This window comes from Chiloscyllium plagiosum, chromosome 37 (genome assembly GCF_004010195.1).
Source record: "Chiloscyllium plagiosum isolate BGI_BamShark_2017 chromosome 37, ASM401019v2, whole genome shotgun sequence".
Taxonomy (NCBI): domain Eukaryota; kingdom Metazoa; phylum Chordata; class Chondrichthyes; order Orectolobiformes; family Hemiscylliidae; genus Chiloscyllium; species Chiloscyllium plagiosum.
This window is the reverse complement of record NC_057746.1, coordinates 31,692,372-31,711,517: the sequence shown is the minus strand read 5'-3', so window position 1 is coordinate 31,711,517 and position 19,146 is coordinate 31,692,372. Positions and strand designations below refer to the sequence as shown.

Sequence of the window (19,146 nt, the reverse complement as noted above, 5' to 3'; positions counted from 1 at the left end):
CCTACTTTATAAACCTCACCAATAGTACAGGGGACAGTCCAATCACCTACTTTATAAACCTCACCAATAGTACAGGGGACAGTCCAATCACCTACTTTATAAACCTCACCAATAGTACAGGGGACAGTCCAATCACCTACTTTATAAACCTCACCAATAGTACAGGGGACAGTCCAATCACCTACTTTATAAACCTCACCAATAGTACAGGGGACAGTCCAATCACCTACTTTATAAACCTCACCAATAGTACAGGGGACAGTCCAATCACCTACTTTATAAACCTCACCAATAGTACAGGGGACAGTCCAATCACCTACTTTATAAACCTCACCAATAGTACAGGGGACAGTCCAATCACCTACTTTATAAACCTCACCAATAGTACAGGGGACAGTCCAATCACCTACTTTATAAACCTCACCAATAGTACAGGGGACAGTCCAATCACCTACTTTATAAACCTCACCAATAGTACAGGGGACAGTCCAATTCCCTACTTTATAAACCTCACCAATAATACAGGGGACAGTCCAATCCCCCACTTTATAAACCTCACCAATAGTACAGGAGACAGTCCAATCCCATAGTTTATGATCCTCACCAATAATACAGGGGACAGTCCAACCCCCAACTTTATAAACCTCACCAATAGTACAGGAGACAGTACAATCCCCTACTTTATAAACCTCACCAATAGTACAGGGGACAGTCCAATATCCTACTTTATAAACCTCACAAATAGTACAGGAGATAGTCCAATCCACCTACTTTATGAACCTCACCAATAGTACAGGAGACAGTACAATCCCCAATTTTATGAACCTCACCAATAGTACAGGGGACAGTCCAATTCCCTACTTTATAAACCTCACCAGTATAACAGAGGACAGTCCAATCACCTACTTTATAAACCTCACCAATAGTACAGGGGACAGTCCAATCCCCTACTTTATAAACCAAACCAATAGAACAGGAGACAGTCCAATTCTCGCCTTTATAACCCTCACCAATAGTACAGCAGACAGTCCAAACACCGCCTTCTTAACCCTCAACAATACTACAGGAGGCAGTCCAATCCCCCTACTTTATAAACCTTACCAATAGTACAGGGGACAGTCCAATCCCCTACTTTATAAACCACACCAATAATACAGGGGACAGTCCAATCCACCTACTTTATAAACCACACCAATAGTACAGGGGACAGTCCAATCCCCTACGTTATAAACCAAACCAATAGAACAGGAGACAGTCCAATTCTCGCCTTTATAACCCTCACCAATAGTACAGCAGACAGTCCAAACACCGCCTTCTTAACCCTCAACAATACTACAGGAGGCAGTCCAATCCCCCTACTTTATAAACCTCACCAATATAACAGAGGACAGTCCAATCACCTACTTTATAAACCTCACCAATAGTACAGGGGTCAGTCCAATCCCCTACATTATAAACCAAACCAATAGAACAGGAGACAGTCCAATTCTCGCCTTTATAACCCTCACCAATAGTACAGCAGACAGTCCAAACACCGCCTTCTTAACCCTCAACAATACTACAGGAGGCAGTCCAATCCCCCTACTTTATAAACCTTACCAATAGTACAGGGGACAGTCCAATCCCCTACTTTATAAACCTCACGAATAGTACAGGAGACAATCCAATCCACCTACTTTATAAACCACACCAATAATACAGGGGACAGTCCAATCCACCTACTTTATAAACCACACCAATAGTACAGGGGACAGTCCAATCCCCTACTTTATAAACCTCACGAATAGTACAGGAGACAATCCAATCCCCTACTTTATAAACCTCACCAATAGTACAGGAGACAGTCCAATCCCCTATTTTATAAACCTCACAAATAGAAAAGGAGACATTGCAATCCCCTACTTTATAAACCTCACCAAAAGTACAGGGGACAGTCCAATCCCCCACTTTATAAACCTTGCCAATATTACACGAGACAGTCCAATCCCCGACTTTATAACCCTCACCAATAGTACAGGAAACAGTCCATTCCACCTACTTTATAAACCTCACCAATAGTACAGGAGACAGTCCAATCCCCAATTTTATGAACCTCACCAATAGTACGGTGGATTGTCCAATCTGCTACTCACCAATAGTGCAGGAGACAGTCTAATCTCGTACTTGACAAACCTCACCAATAGTATAGAAGACAGTGCACCTCCCTACTGTGTAAACCTCCAATTCCATATTTTATAAAATTTTATGTTGTAGCAGACAGCCCACTGACCTTAGTCAGGTTTCTGAGTTGAATTCCAAGCTGCAGACATATCAAGGAATGCGGGATCTGGTCCCTGCCAGTTTACTCCTGAGCACAGGCATCAGCCTTCAGGCCTGGGGGTAACACCGATCTGGTGTGTGATCGGGGAGAGGAATGTGTGACTCTAGGTGAGGTAGTTCCCTGCCCCAGGGATTTGCAGCTGAGCTGGGTCTGTCCCTGCAATTGGCCCTCGTTTCAGGGTCTCTGCAGTCCCTGAGGACCACGTGGGGGCAATGTGCAATTTGACCCGGGAGCCATTCAAGTGGAGAAAGGAAATGGGAATGAAGGTGTGGTAGGTGACAGTCTAATGAATGGTTGAAGAATGTGCACAAATGCAGGGTGGCAAGATTAACTTGGAGCTATTCCAGAGACATGTGCTTCAGGCGATCAAACCTGGGAATTCAATATTCAGGAGAATCTAACTTTTCAAAAGCACGGTTGGGAAGGACAAGATGGTGTGGGATCATTTTTGGTCCGGAATGGAATAATTACGATCCGAAAATGCACATCAAAAGCAAATGGGTGAGAGTAAGAAATCAGAAGGGAAGGAAGAACAGGAGTCTATCGCCCCGACCTCATCGTAACTGTGGGCCAGAAAATAAAGCAGGAGAGAATGATGGCATGGAACAAACACTGTCCATCAATCACAGGGGACTTTAATCTTCAGGTAGATTGAAATCAGCAGATTGACAGAGCTAACAGTGAGGGGCAATTCCATGGAGTGCATTCGGGACAATTTCCTACAGCAATTTGTAGTGGATCCAACCAGGAATCATGCTATTTTCGAATTGGGTGATGTGTATTGGGGCAGTCTTAATAAATGTCCTCTCTGTAGGAGGTCAGCTGGGAAATAGTGACCATAACGTGGCAGAATTTAGCATTCAGTTTGGGAGAGAGAATCCTGAGTTGGAAACAACTGTGCATGAACTTAAACTAATCAATTACAAAGGAAAATGAGCAGAGCTGGCTGGAGTGGACTGGGAAATGAATTCTGCAGTAAACAGGGTCATCTAGTAGTTTATGGTTCACAGCAAAAATATATCCCAGTGACACAGAAGGATTCAAGGAAGAGGATAAGCCATCCACAGCTAACAAGCAAGTTCAGGATAGCATTATTGGCAAGTCAGAGGATCGGATCTGGAAGCACACTAGCTTTCGGAGCATTGCTCCTTCATCAGGTGGTACCATCTGACGTTCTGAAAGCTAGCGTGTTTCCAATTAAACGTGTTAGACTTTTATTAGTTACCCAGAAACTTGGGATAAAGCAGTTGACAACTGTCACCAATGGTGTGCCATAGGGATTAGTGCTGGTGCCACAACTATTTACATTAATTCCTTGGATGAGAAAAGGGAAAATATTTGTGGATAAACCAAAATCTCTCTCTCTCTCTCATTTTAAACTGTTGCATTAAATCTTGCCGGAACCATCTCTGTTCGGAACGGGTCAGTCTCCACTGCTCCATTCCCTCCAGGTCCCTCATCCCTTGGCGTAGTTAGTCACATAGCCTGCCAGCCATGGCTTCAGGAAGTGATGTGACATCTATGGAGAGATGCCGAGAGATTCAATAATGCTGGGAACGACAAGCTGTAGTCTGGAGTGAGCTGATAGCAGCCACTGACATCACGCTCTTAAATCACACTGATGTCAAACTCTGACCTTGGAGAGCAGCCCATAGTAACCACAGGCCCTCTGCAGACAAGATGCAGAGGGTAACTTGCCAAACGTGTTGCTGATATATGAGGCCCAATCGAAACTTGTCTTCCGGGCAACTCCCACACACATTTCTGCACTCGCCCTGCATGGACCCTCTACAACGATTTCCCATGACGGGGAAGGAAAATAGAGTTTAAAACTGTTGGAATTAACTGCTACATTGAGGAAGGAAGACTCAAGACACTTAAATTTAGAAAATGCAAATATATCTTCAATTCAGCAACAACCTGAAGATGGACACAAATGTCTTTATGTAGAGTACAAAACTCCGGTGCTGAAAGTCCCATTCTAGAACAAACACTGGCTCTGAATATCCCAATCCAGAAAAACACTGGCTCTCAATATCCCAATCCAGAAAAACACTGGGTCTGAATGTTCCAATCTAGAACAAACACTGGCTCTGAAGGTCCCAATCCAGAAAAACACGGGCTCTCAATATCCCAATCCAGAAAAACACTGGGTCTGAATGTTCCAATCTAGAACAAACACTGGCTCTGAATATCCCAATCCAGAAAAACACTGGCTCTCAATATCCCAATCCAGAAAAACACTGGGTCTGAATGTCCCAATCCAGAACAAACACTGGGTCTGAATCTCCCAATCTAGAACAAACACTGGGTCTGAATATTCCAATCCAGAAAAACACTGGGTCTGAATGTTCCAATCCAGAACAAACACTGGGTCTGAATGTCCCAATCTAGTACAAACACTGGGTCTGAATGTCCCAATCTAGTACAAACACTGGGTCTGAATCTCCCAATCCAGAACAAACACTGGGTCTGAATATCCCAATCTAGTACAAACACTGGGTCTGAATGTCCCAATCTAGTACAAACACTGGGTCTGAATGTTCCAATCTAGTACAAACACTGGGTCAGGATGTTCCAATCCAGAACAAACGCTTTGTCTGAATCTCCCAATTGAGGGTTCGGCATGGTGGCACAGTGGTTAGCACTGCTGCCTCACAGCGCCAGAGGCCCAGGTTCAATTCCCCCCTCGGGCAACTGTCTGTGTGGAGTTTGCACATTTTCCTTGTGTCTGCGTGGATTTCCTCCGGGTGCTCCGGTTTCCTCCCACAGCCCAAACATGTGCAGGTCAGGTGAATTGGCCAGGACAAATTGCCCGTAATGTTAGGTACATTAGGCAGGGGTGAATGTAGGGGATAGTGTCTGGGTGGGTTGCGCTTCGGAGGGTCGGTGCGGACTTGTTAGGCAGAAGGGCCTGTTTCCATACTGTAGGGAATCTAATCTAATCCAGAACAAACACTGGGTTTGCATATCCCAATCTAGAACAAACACTGGGTCAGAATATCCCAATCCAGAACAAACACTGGGTCTGAATGTCCCAATCCAGAACACACACTGTGTCTGAATGTCCCATACCAGAACAAACACTGGGTCTGAATGTCCCAATCCAGAACAAATACTGAGTCTGAATGTCCCAATCTAGAAAAAACACTGGGTTAGAATGTCCCAATCTAGAACAAACACTGGGTCTGAATGTCCCAATCTAGTACAAACACTGGGTCTGAATGTCCCAATCTAGTACAAACACTGGGTCTGAATGTCCCAATCCAGAACAAACACTGGGTCTGAATGTCCCAAACTAGAACAAACACTGGGTCTGATTATACCAATCTTGAACAAACATTGGGTCTGAATGTCCCAATCTAGAACAAACACTGGGTCTGAAAGTCCCAATCTAGTACAAACACTGGGTCTGAATGTCCCAATCTAGAACAAACACTGGGTCTGATTATACCAATCTTGAACAAACATTGGGTCTGAATATCCCAATCTAGTACAAACACTGGGTCTGAATGTTCCAATCTAGAACAAACACTGGGTCTGAATGTCCAATCCAGAACATACACTGAGTCTGAATGTCCCAATCTAGTACAAACACTGGGTCTGAATGTCCCAATCTAGTACAAACACTGGGTCTGAATGTTCCAATCCAGAACAAACACTGGGTCTGAATGTCCCAATCTAGTACAAACACTGGGTCTGAATGTCCTAATCTAGAACAAACACTGGGTCTGATTATACCAATCTTGAACAAACATTGGGTCTGAATGTCCCAATCTAGAACAAACACTGGGTCTGAATGTCCCAATCTATTACAAACACTGGGTCTGAATGTCCCAATCTAGTACAAACACTGGGTCTGAATGTCCCAATCCAGAACAAACACTGGGTCTGAATGTCCAAATTCAGAACAAATACTGGGTCTGAATGTCCCAATCTAGAAAAAACACTGGGTCTGAATGTCCCATTCTAGAACAAACACTAGGTCTCAATGTCCCAATCCAGTACAAACACTGGGTCTTAATGTCCCAATCTAGTACAAACACTGGCTCTGAATGTCCCAATCCAGAGCAAACACTGGGTCTGAATGTCCCAAACTAGAACAAACACTGGGTCTGATTATACCAATCTTGAACAAACATTGGGTCTGAACATCCCAATCTGGTACAAACACTGGGTCTGAATGTCCAATCCAGAACAAACACTGGGTCTGAATGTCCCAATCTAGTACAAACACTGGGTCTGAATGTTCCACTCTAGTACTAACACTGGGTCTGAATGTCCCAATCTAGTACAAACACTGGGTCTGAATATCCCAATCTAGTACAAACACTGGGTCTGAATGTCCCAATCCAGAACAAACACTGGGTCTGAATGTCCCAATCTAGTACAAACACTGGGTTTGAATGTCCCAAACTAGAACAAACACTGGGTCTGATTATACCAATCTTGAACAAACATTGGGTCTGAACATCCCAATCTAGTACAAACACTGGGTCTGAATGTCCCAATCTAGTACAAACACTGGGTCTGAATGTCCCAATCCAGAACAAACACTGGGTCTGAATGTCCCAATCTAGTACAAACACTGGGTTTGAATGTCCCAATCCAGAACAAACACTGGGTCTGAATGTCCCAATCCAGAACAAACATTGTTTGAAACGATAACAAATGCAGGGCCTGAATATTCTTGCTTTGGTTTCGATAGCTCAGGCAAAGGAACTGTCGAGCCATGAGGCTGCGATTAGTGAAATCCCTGAGGTTTCCTGTCTGTGTATTCATTTAAAATTACCACAATTTGCCTGGAGAGTAGTTTGTGTTTCACCGAGATATCGAGGCCTGACCCACACCATCTGTGGAGGGACATGTGGATCAACCTTTGATTGAAGGGCTGTGGCAGAGAGACCGAGACAGAATGATTCATGTAGGGTCACTCAATCAAAGAGTTAGCAGTAAAGTGATGGACTAAATGGCCTCTTTCTGTCCTGTAAAAATTCACAAAGCTAATGACTACATTGCCTGAGAGGAAATTCCCTTGAGTGCTAAAGTTAGCAAAGATCTGCTTAACCAAACAGTGAAAATGTGAGGTTAGGGGAGGAAATCTATCCTAACAGATGCAGCTTGTATCTGGCTAACTGAATGGAATAGCTCTCCATGTGAAACTCTCTCACTCGAAAGAGGACAAAGCAGCTCCTTGGCTGGCACCACGTCCACTCCCTCCACCTCAAGCCGCTGAATAGAACATAGAACATAGAAAAGTACAGCACAGAACAGGCCCTTCGGCCCACAATGTTGTACTGAGGATTAATCCTAATCTAAAATAAAATAACCTAACCTACGCATCCATCAATTCCCTGCGCTCCATGTGCATGTCCAGCAGTCCCTTTAAATGTCCCTCGTGACTCTGCTTCCACCACCACCACTGGCTATGCATTCCATGCGTTCACAACTCTCTGCGTAAAGAACCTACCTCTGACGTCTCCTCTATCCCTTCCTCCTAACACCCTTAAACTATGACCCCTCGTGCCAGTCAATCCTGCCCTGGGGAAATATCTCTGGCTATTGACTCTATCTATTCCTCTCATTATTTTGTACACCTCTATCAGGTCTCCTCTCTTCCTCCTTCTCTCCAGAGAGAAAACTCCGAGCTTATTCAACCTCTCTTCGTAAGCCAAGCCCTCCAGTCCAGCAACACACTTTCAGCTCTGATCTCCAGCATCTGCAGTCCTCACTTTCTCCATTAGGACTGAATATCCCAATCTTGAACAAACACTGGGTCTGAATGTCCTAATCTAGAACAAATGTTGTGTCTGAATGTTCCAATCCAGAAACCTTCTTTGCACCCTCTCCAAAGCCTCTGTATCTTTCCTATAGTAGGGTGACCAGAACTGGACACAATATTCCAAGTGTGGTCTCACCAGGGACTTCTAGAGCTGCAGCAAAACCTCGCGGCTCTTAAACTCGATCCCCCGTTAATGAAAGCCAAAACACCATATGCTTTCTTAACAACCCTATCCACTTGGGTGGCAACTTTGAGGGATCTATGTACTTGTACACCAAGATCAGTCTGTTCCTCAACACTGCCAAGAATCCTGTCTTTAATCCTATATTCACCTTGACCTTCCAAAATGCATCATTTTGCATTTATGCAGGTTGAACTCCATCTGCCATTTCTCAGCCCAGCTCTGCATCCTGTCTATGTCGCGCTGCAGACTGCTGTAGCCCTCGATACTATCGGCGACATCTCCAACCTTTGTGTCATCTGCAAATTTACTAACCCACCCCTCAACCTCCTCATCCAAGTCATTTATAAAAACTACAAAGAGCAGAGGCCCAAGAACAGAGCCCTGCGGGACACCACTCAACACTGTCTTCCAGGCAGAATACTTTCCATCTACAACACTCTCTGCCTTCTGTCAGCCAACCAATTCTGAATCCAGATAGCCAAATCTCCCTGTATCCCATACTTCCTGATCTTATGAATGAGCCTACCATGAGGAACCTTACCAAATGCCTTGCTGAAGTCCATATACACCACATCCACTACTCAGCCTTCGTCAACCTGTCTCATCATCTCCTCAAAGAACGCAATAAGGTTTGTGAGGCATGACCTGCCCCTCACAAAGCCATGCTGACTGCCTTTAATCACGCTATGCTCTTCCAAATAGTCATAAATCCTGTGAATAGCAGCAGTGTGTACTATCTCCAGGATGCACTGCAGAAATTCGCCCAAGATCCTCAGACAGCACCTTCCAAACCCACCACCACTTGCATCGAGAAGGACACCAGATACCTGGGTCAAGGAGTGTGGTGCTGGAAAAGCACGGCAGGTCAGGCAGCATCGAGGTGCAGGAGAGTCGACGTTTTGAGCACAAGCCTTTCATCAGGAGTTTTCATCAGAATGCTGCCTGACCTGCTGTGCTTTTCCAGCACCACACCCTCCACTCTGATCTCCAGCATCTGCAGTCCTTGCAAGTTCCCATCCAAGCCACACCCCACCCTGACTCGGGAATATATCCCTTCACTGTAGCTGGCTCAAGGGATAGGCAGGGAAGGTACTTGAATGGAATTAGCCTACAGGACAGTCACTAAACCATTGAACAGCAGAATAAGCTCAGGGGAGGTCAGAGGCGCTGGTACAATGCAGAGACATGGGCTGAGAGAGTGAGGGTACTGGCAGGCAGTTTTCTGATGGTGGTTTGAAAGTTTTAATCAGGAGTTGCAGTAAAACCACGACATCCTATCGAGATGTCCGAAGGAAGTTGGGTTGCTTGCCAAACAAAACTGGAAAATGAAACCAGTTGTGACTAGTGGCAGTGATGCTGAAGTAATCGGCTGTTAGTGAACAGCAGGAGGGCACCTTGACTTGTTTACTGCCTTCAAGAGAATCAAACTGCTGCCCTGCCCACGGGAGGGCTCTGGGATTGGCTTTGACCAGGAGAGTAGAGTCGCTCTGGGATAAAGCTGCAACGAAACTGGAAATGCCAGGGTCTGAGAGCCATGAGAAATCCCCATCAGGCAAGTCTCCGTCTCTCTCTCTCTCTCTCTCCACCTTCCCAGTCTTTCATTTTCTGTTTCCCTTTGCTTTCAGGTTTCTCTTTCTGTCTTTGACTTTATTTCTCTCTCGAACCCCTGCTCTCTCTTGTCTCGTCCCACGCCCTCCGGCTTGTCACCTCCCTCTTTCTCTTTCCCCTCTCTCCCTCTGAGCCTCTCTCCCCTCTACTTTCTCCGTCTCTGTAGCCCACCTTTTTTCCTTTCCTCACACTTCCTCTGTCTCCTGCGCCAAATCTCCCCTTACCCCCTTCTAATCTGCTTCTCTGTCAATCTCCTCACAGTGTCACGATGGTAATGTCCCTAACTCTGAGCTAGGAGTCAGAGATGTACGGCACAAAAACAGACCCTTAGGTCCAACTCGCCCATACCAACCAGATATCCGAATCTAATCTAGTCCCATTTGCCAGCACCCGGCCCATATCCCTCCAGCACCTTCCTAGTCATATACCCATCCAAATGCTATTTAAATGCTGTAATCGTACCAGCCTCCACCACATCCTCTGGCAGCTCATTCCACACACACATCACCCTCTGTGTGAAAACATTGCCCCGTAGGTTTCTTTCATATCTTTCCCCTCTCACCCTAAACCTATGCCCTCTAGTTCTGGACTCCTCCACTCCAGGCAAAAGACTTTGCCTATTTACCCTATCCATGCCCCTTATGATTTTATAAATCTCTGTCAGGTCACCCCTCAGCCTCCGACGCTCCAGGGAAAACAGCCCCAGCCTGTTCAGCCTCTCCCTACAGCTCAAATCCTCCAACCCTGGCAACATCCTTGTAAATCTTTTCTGAACCTTTCCAAGTTACACAACATCCTTCCTACAGGAGGGAGACCAGAATTGAATGCAGTATTCCAATAGTGGCCTCAGCAATGTCCTGCACACGGCCTGGCTTCAAATCCTACCTCCTCTAGAAATGTGTCCTAACATCTCTGAATGGATTGGTGAGGAGTGGAAGAAACTGTATTGAACAGAAATCGCTGGAGAAACTCAGTAGGTCTGGCAGCACCTGTGGAGAGAGAGAGAAAGCAGAGTTAACCTTTCGGGTCCAGTTTCTCTGAAACCCGAGGCCTTAACGCTGCCAGACCTCCGGAGTTTGCTGCAGCACTTTCAGCTTACCTTTCCGATTTCCTGCGTCCACTGTTGTTTAGTGTTCAATGTAACTGGAGAGCACTGATCCAGACACTCTGGGAACCTGGGTCCCAACCTCACCACAGTTTCATGGATGGCTGAGAGAGGCTGTGATCTGTTAACTCAGCAGTGCTCAAAGAATCGTTCCTTAAAGCTCACCGATCTCCCTGATTCTTCCTGCTAAAGGTAAGCAGGGCTCTGGTGTGTCAAGTACATGGAACTATTAATATGTACGGATAAAAGAGATCCGTGGTGTTTTTGGATAGAGTCAAACTTCGAGGTTCTGTTTGTTTACTTGATATGCCACTGTTCGGAACTGAACTGTATTTGTGACAATGTATGTATACAAGGAGACTTTAATGACACTGGGAGGGCCCAAAGACTCCACTCTCTTCGTGTCTCCCTCCCCACAGTGGAGAGGGAGAGGAAGGTTTATATTAGTGCTGTCCTGCGTCCACATGAGCGTGGAGGTGACTGTGTGCTGCCTGTTGGGTTATGAATAGGAAGGATTTAGAGGGATGTGGGCCAAGTGCTGGCAAATGGGACTGGATTAAGTTGGGATATCTGGTCGGCATGGAATAGTTGGACCGAAGGGTCTGTTTCTGTGCTGTACATCTCTCTGACTCTATGAGGTGATTGCTGGGTGACCTGGTGAATAAACCCATCAGTGACAGCTAACAGTACACGTTCGCTGCCCCCTCCGCCACCCCCCGCCTCCCACCCTCCACTGCTTTCATCGAAATACTGGGATTATCCCATCCCCGGTCTCAGTGACTATCTGGTTCACTGATAGCCCGTTTAGGGAGGGAAATCTGCCATCTTTACCCAGTCTGGCCCAGAACAAGGCAGTTGGCCCCCTAGCTGCCCTCAGGAATGGCCAAGCAAGCTGCTCAGTTCAGGGGCAGTTAGGGAATGGGCTTCAAAGGGACAAAGGGAAGCGAGCGTTTGATATAATTCACCTCACACCTCACATTCTGACACAGAAAGGCATCTGGGAGCCAACCCAGAAGGATTCACCTCATCATTGCCTGCTCTGCCCATCAGCTCGATTATGGTTAATCTGTCTCTCAGCACAACCTGCTTCCGAATCTTTCAGTTCCACGGTGATGGCTTCACCAGATTGTGCTGCTAGTTTAATAAAGCCTGCACCGTGGGTGCTGTCGAAGCAGAGATCAGTGCAGATAGTGACTCTGCTGTCCATCAGGCAACAGTGGGGGGAGCAGCCAGGCCTGTGTCATTAGACTGAGCTATCATCACAGGTTCACACAGGAACCTGGAGATAGCCTTCCTGTTATCACTCATACTGACCAAACATACCATCAGTACCAGTGCGCAGATCTGACAGCTCTTACTTCATCATTAACCCTCTGTCACCCCCTCTCTCTGGAAAACTGCACATTCAGAAGTAATTCTAATTCATAATACATAGGGTACAGAGTAAGGTAAACTTAGCCAGACCAAGCCAGACTTGCAAAACCCAAAACAAAACGTCGACTTGCTGCATGTTATTCTGTAACAAAGCAGCAACTCTCCAAATAATCCTGCCTATGCCAGTGGCTGCACTGATTACTTATTTAAGAGAGTCAGGTGAATCTGTAATGTAGCTCATCGACACACAGATTCACAACGGTGTCCTCTCTCTGCTGTACGGCTGCACAGTCACTTTCTCAGCTTCCTCCTGGGTTCCACACACCCTAAACGGCACATCTCCCAGGGACTGCACACCCTGAAATACACACCTCCCAGGGACTGTACACCCTGATACACACACCTCCCAGGGACTGTACACCCTGAACGGCACAGCTCCCAGGGACTGGACACCCTGAAACACACACCTCCCAGGGACTGCACACCCTGAAACACACACCTCCCAGGGACTGTACACCCTGATACACACACCTCCCGGGGACTGTACACCCTGATACACACACCTCCCAGGGACTGTACACCCTGAAACACACACCTCCCGGGGACTGTACACCCTGAAACACACACCTCCCAGGGACTGTACACCCTGAACGGCACAGCTCCCAGGGACTGTACACCCTGAATGGCACAGCTCCCAGGGACTGTACACCCTGAATGGCACAGCTCCCAGGGACTGTACACCCTGAATGGCACAGCTCCCAGGGACTGTACACCCTGAACGGCACAGCTCCCAGGGACTGTACACCCTGAAACACACACCTCCCAGGGACTGTACACCCTGAAACACACACCTCCCAGGGACTGTACACCCTGAAACACACACCTCCCCGGGACTGTACACCCTGATACACACACCTCCCAGGGACTGTACACCCTGAAACACACACCTCCCAGGGACTGTACACCCTGAAACACACACCTCCCCGGGACTGTACACCCTGATACACACACCTCCCAGGGACTGTACACCCTGAAACACACACCTCCCAGGGAACACACCTCCCCGGGACTGTACACCCTGAATGGCACAGCTCCCAGGGACTGTACACCCTGAATGGCACAGCTCCCAGGGACTGTACACCTTGATACACACACCTCCCAGGGACTGTACACCCTGATACACACCTCCCCGGGACTGTACACCCTGAAACACACACCTCCCGGGGACTGCACACCCTGAAACACACACCTCCCAGGGACTGTACACCCTGAAACACACACCTCCCAGGGACTGTACAGCCTGATACACACCTCCCAGGGACTGTACACCCTGAAACACACACCTCCCAGGGACTGTACACCCTGAACGGCACAGCTCCCAGGGACTGTACACCCTGAAACACACACCTCCCCGGGACTGTACATCCTGAAACACAAACCTCCCGGGGACTGTACACCCTGAATGGCACAGCTCCCAGGGACTGTACACCCTGATACACACACCTCCCAGGGACTGCACACCCTGAAACACACACCTCCCAGGGACTGTACAGCCTGATACACACACCTCCCAGGGACTGTACACCCTGAAACACACACCTCCTGGGGACTGTACACCCTGAAACACACACCTCCCAGGGACTGTACACCCTGAAACACACACCTCCCAGGGACTGTACACCCTGAAATACACACCTCCCAGGGACTGTACACCCTGAAATACACACCTCCTGGGGACTGTACACCCTGAAACACGCACCTCCCAGGGACTGTACACCCTGAAACACACACCTCCCGGGGACTGTACACCCTAAATGGCACACCTCCCGGGGACTGTACACCCTGAAACACACACCTCCCAGGGACTGTACACCCTGAAACACACACCTCCCAGGGACTGTACACCCTGAAACACACACCTCCCGGGGACTGTACACCCTGATACACACACCTCCCAGGGACTGTACACCCTGAAACACACACCTCCCAGGGACTGTACACCCTGAACGGCACAGCTCCCAGGGACTGTACACCCTGAAACACACACCTCCCAGGGACTGTACACCCTGAAAGGCACAGCTCCAAGCTACTATACAGCCTGATACACACACCTCCCGGGGACTGTATACCCTGAAACACACACCTCCCAGGGACTGTACAGCCTGATACACACACCTCCTGGGGACTGTACACCCTGAAAGACACACCTCCCGCGGGTTCTAGATGCCAATGCATTGATTCCCAGTTTCAGAAATCACTGCAGGACTCTGGTCTTGGTGATCCAGGTGAGGTTGTGGTGAACAGAATCGGCCATGGGTCTCTCTTTTTCAGGAAGATTCCAAGTCGCAGAACGAAAATAACATGCTCAGAAGACTAAGGTGGTGGGTTTGTGAATGAATACACACGTGGTGTACTACATACAATCCTTATCAGCTTGGCACAGGAAGGATGTCAGTAAACTGAAAAACTGCAAATAAACTATTTTCCCAGCATTTCCCAGGACTGAAGGCTTGGGTTATAAGGAGAGACTGGATAGCCTGGGACTTTATTACTGAGAGTGTCAGAAACTAAGAGTGACTTTATAGAAGTTTACAAAATCATGAGGGTAAATAGAGAAAGACTTTTCCCTGGGTGGGGAGTGCAGAATTAGTGGGCATAGGTTTAGGGTGAGAGGGGAAAGATATAAAACTGAACTAAAGGACACAGGATGGTGTGTGTATGGAATGAGCTGCCAGAGGAAGTGGTGGAGGCTGGTACAATTGCAACATTTAAGAGGCATTTGGATGGGTCTATGAATAGGAAGGGTTTGGAGGGATATGGGCTGGGTGCTGGCAGGTGGGACTAGATTGGATTGGGATATCTGGTCGGCATAGACGGGTTGGACCGAAGGGTCTGTTTCCATGCTGTACATCTCTATGACTCTAATTAAGGTCTCATTGGGATGTGCTGAAGCTAAACACTGTGTGGGTCCACTCCAGCCCAGGCTCTCTCCCTCCTCCACCCTGACACAGGGCTGCACGGTGAAACTGAAGCTGATGTGAGAAGCTCAATGTGGGAATTTCCGAAAATCTTTCTTTCACCCAAGGTCAGTGTGGAATGTGTATTTTTATGTGTTTGAGGGAGAGAGAGAGAAAGAGAGGGACAGTACCCAGACTCTGCCTGGCGTAAACTCCATCCTGAGAGCTTTGCAGTGCCCGCTGTGCCATGGCCATGGGTATGACCCGCAGCATCTCTGGGGCCAGCCTGAAATGCCTTCCTTTAGACCTGGCAGCGGTTTCGCCAAACTCTGCCTGAGCTGTGACTCTGGGCAAATCCCCACTGGCGTGTGGAGATGTCCCGGACTCTCCAGTGATGGGATAGCTGCCCCGTGCTGAAGGCTGTGAGTAAAAACCCAGAAGAGCCAGCCCTGAAACGATACTCCACGTGGCTGACTGGTTCAACAACAACAATGCGCATTGATGTGGTGCCTGTATTGGACCACAGCAGCCAAGGGCAGGCAAGGACAGGTGAGAGGGAGAGCAGTCACACCACAGAGGATGACAGCGAGGCCCAGACACCAACGGTGGGGCGATGGAAATGAGGATACTCCGAGAGGATGGAGGTAGGCCTCAGAGACACAAGAGTGAGGCACCTGGAGGGATTCTAAAGCTAACGAGAGAGTGATAAAAATTCTCCCAATGTTTTATGGCCCCTTCATTCCAAAGTTATGGGGAATTGGGAACAGGCTGTACTGGGAATATTGGGAATAGGGGTCTGGTTTGGTGTGGGTGAGGAGCGGATTGTGAGGGGGCGGTGTTAAAGAAATGAGAAACAGAGTCAAGTACAGAACATGGAGGTGTACCACATGGATAGAGGGTGGGTGAGGGGTCAGAAGACCTCCTGGAACATGGTGTTTAGGGGTCAGTGTCAGGAAATTTCCAACCGTCCATCACAGCTGAACATAATGGAGCTGCGTACTCCCACCCGGTCTGCCAAAGACAGGCTAGGGACCTGGGGATATGGGATCAGTGTCCCACCACTCCCCAACACACACCCTCTCCCCTTCCTCACACTCCAGCATTACCCGCACCAGCCCCACACCTCACAGACCTCCCCAGATGAACCAGTCCAACACTCTCAACTGGTTCCAGTTAAAACGACGACTTGTAAACAAGGTGCCAGAGGAGGCCAGACTCACACCTTCCGGTAACTTCTGTGGGTGGTGGGTAACACACATGCTCAGCATGAGTCCACAGGATCAAATGTGCTCTTCACCGGCTCTTCCAGTGCAGTACTGAGGGAGTGCCGCACTGTCAGAGGGTCAGTACTGAGGGTGTGCTGCACTGTCACAGGGTCAGTGCTGAGGGAGTGTCACACTGTCAGAGGGTCAGTGCTGAGGGAGTGCCGCACTGTCAGAGGGTCAGTACTGAGGGAGTGCCGCACTGTCGGAGGGTCATATTGAGGGATTGCCGCACTGTCGGAGGGTCATATTGAGGGAGTGCCGCACTGTCGGAAGGTCACACTGAGGGAATACCGCACTGTCGGAAGGTCATAGTGAGGGAGTGCCCCACTGTCAGAGGGTCAGTGCTGAGTGAGTGCCGCACTGTCAGAGGGTCAGTGCTGAGTGAGTGCCGCACTGTCAGAGGGTCAGTGCTGAGGGAGTGCCGCACTGTCGGAAGGTCATCCTGAGAGAGTGCCGTATTGTCGGAAGGTCATACTGAGGGAGTGCCGCACTGTCAGAGGGTCAGTGCTGAGGGAGTGCCGCACTGTCAGAGGGTCAGTGCTGAGGGAGTGCCGCACTGTCGGAAGGTCATACTGAGGGAGTGCCACACTGTCAGAGGGTCATACTGAGGGAGTGCTGCACTGTCAGAGGGTCATACTGAGGGAGTGCCGCACTGTCGAAAGGTCATACTGAGGGAGTGCCGCACTGTCAGAGGGTCATACTGAGGGAATGCCACACTGTCGGAAGGTCATACTGAGGGAATGCCGCACTGTCAGAGGGACAGTACTGAGGGAGTGTCACACTGTCGGAATATCATACTGAGGGAGTGCCGCACTGTCGGAAGGTCATACTGAGGGAGTGCCGCACTGTCAGAGGGTCCGTACTGAGGGAGTGCCACACTGTCAGAGGGTCATACTGAGGGAATGCCGCACTGTCAGAGGGTCATACTGAGGGAATGCCAAATGTCAGAGGGTCAGTGCTGAGGGAATGCCGCACTGTCGGAATGTCATACTGAGGGAGTGCCGCACTGTCGGAATGTCATACTGAGGGAATGCCGCACTGTCGGAAGGTCATACTGAGGGAATGCTGCACTATCGGAAGGTCATACTGAGGGAATGCCGCACTGTCGGAAGGTCATACTGAGGGAGTGCCGCACTGTCAGAGGGTCAGTACTGAGGGAGTGCCGCACTGTCAGAGGGTCAGTACTGAGGGAGTGCCACACTGTTGGGTGATTCTCAGAGTATTCTTTATGGTGAGTTGTTGTTGAATTTACCATGATGCCCTTGGAGCAAGTGTGCACCCATTGGTCAGTATCTGCCATATAAAACCATTTGGGGCCTGGCTCCTGCTCAGAATGCTTTTGGCTGGGAGCTTGCTTTTTTCCTACAAATTTCCTGACCCGTTCCCTCCTTGACAAGAGACGCTACCCTTCACTGATGCAAAGTGCTATTGGCTGGCCTGATATTTCGAAAGAGAAGACTTTCACCTCACCGGGATTCGACTGGGACACGAAACAGCGAACACGTTGTCGGTATGTCAGTGGTGAAGGGAAGGAGGGATGCCCTCCCACTGACTGGACGAGGGGGAGAGCGCATGGGGTTGGGAATAGGGCAGAAGGGTCGCTCCTGAGGGGAATAATCAAAGATCTGCACCTACCTTCCGCCAGCAGCCGCTCGACACCACGAAACCCACCGTACCGAGCAGAGCCACTGTCAGCAGTGCACACCACAAGTGCAAAAGGAAGACCGATTTCGGAATGGCCTTCCCCATAGTGACCAGGGAGCCCAGCCTGGACATGCAAGTCCAGAGGAGGGAGAGCGGAGGCAGGGCCAGCAGGGTGGGCAGTGCCTGCCACCCACCCACCCCCTTAGCCCTCACCTATCGTCAGGCACCTCCTCCCTCAGCCCCTGGGGTCAGGCCAGGTCTCAGTGTTCCTCCCTGAGAGATTCAAATAGAGCTCCACGTCCAACTGCGCCAACAGCAATGAAGCTGCTGCTGAACATCTACGGTCTGCACTGAATTCCCCCCCCAGCTGAAACTCAGAGACGGACTTCCCCGGGAGGAGGAGACTTGTCTAAAACTCGGGGATGTTTTCGGATGAGCTGCAAGGCCGGTTCCTTTGACAGGTCTTTATCTTTTGTGCTCGCCGCTGACCCACATCTTTTCAAACTTTGATCTTGACGAAAGCCCCATGTGTGGGAGAAGTAATTTGAACGATTGAACTTGCATCTTGGAAGGAAGCTGCTGGTGATGGCAGATGGAAACCCACACAAAGCTGCGAGGGAAAAGGCACAATGAATCACTTGAGAGGAAACTGCACACACACAGACACACACACTTGATCTTGACGAAAGCCCCATGTGTGGGAGAAGTAATTTGAACGATTGAACTTGCATCTTGGAAGGAAGCTGCTGGTGATGGCAGATGGAAACCCACACAAAGCTGCGAGGGAAAAGGCACAATGAATCACTTGAGAGGAAACTGCACACACACAGACACACACACATGCACACACACACACAGACACACACACACAGACACACACAGACAGACACACACAGACACACACAGA

At 48.8% G+C, this 19,146-nt stretch overlaps 1 protein-coding gene across 1 annotated transcript; it reads right to left on the bottom strand.

The window, feature by feature from the left end:
* Positions 1-12,532: 12,532 nt before the first annotated feature.
* LOC122541561 lies at positions 12,533-18,344 on the bottom strand. Its single transcript, XM_043678392.1, has 5 exons — positions 18,231-18,344; positions 15,522-15,750; positions 14,197-14,592; positions 13,193-13,416; positions 12,533-12,968 (listed from the first exon to the last, which is right to left on the bottom strand). Exons 1-5 carry the CDS (start codon positions 18,342-18,344, stop codon positions 12,627-12,629), a joined length of 1,305 nt encoding a protein of 434 aa, XP_043534327.1. The 3' UTR covers positions 12,533-12,626.
* Positions 18,345-19,146: the final 802 nt, after the last annotated feature.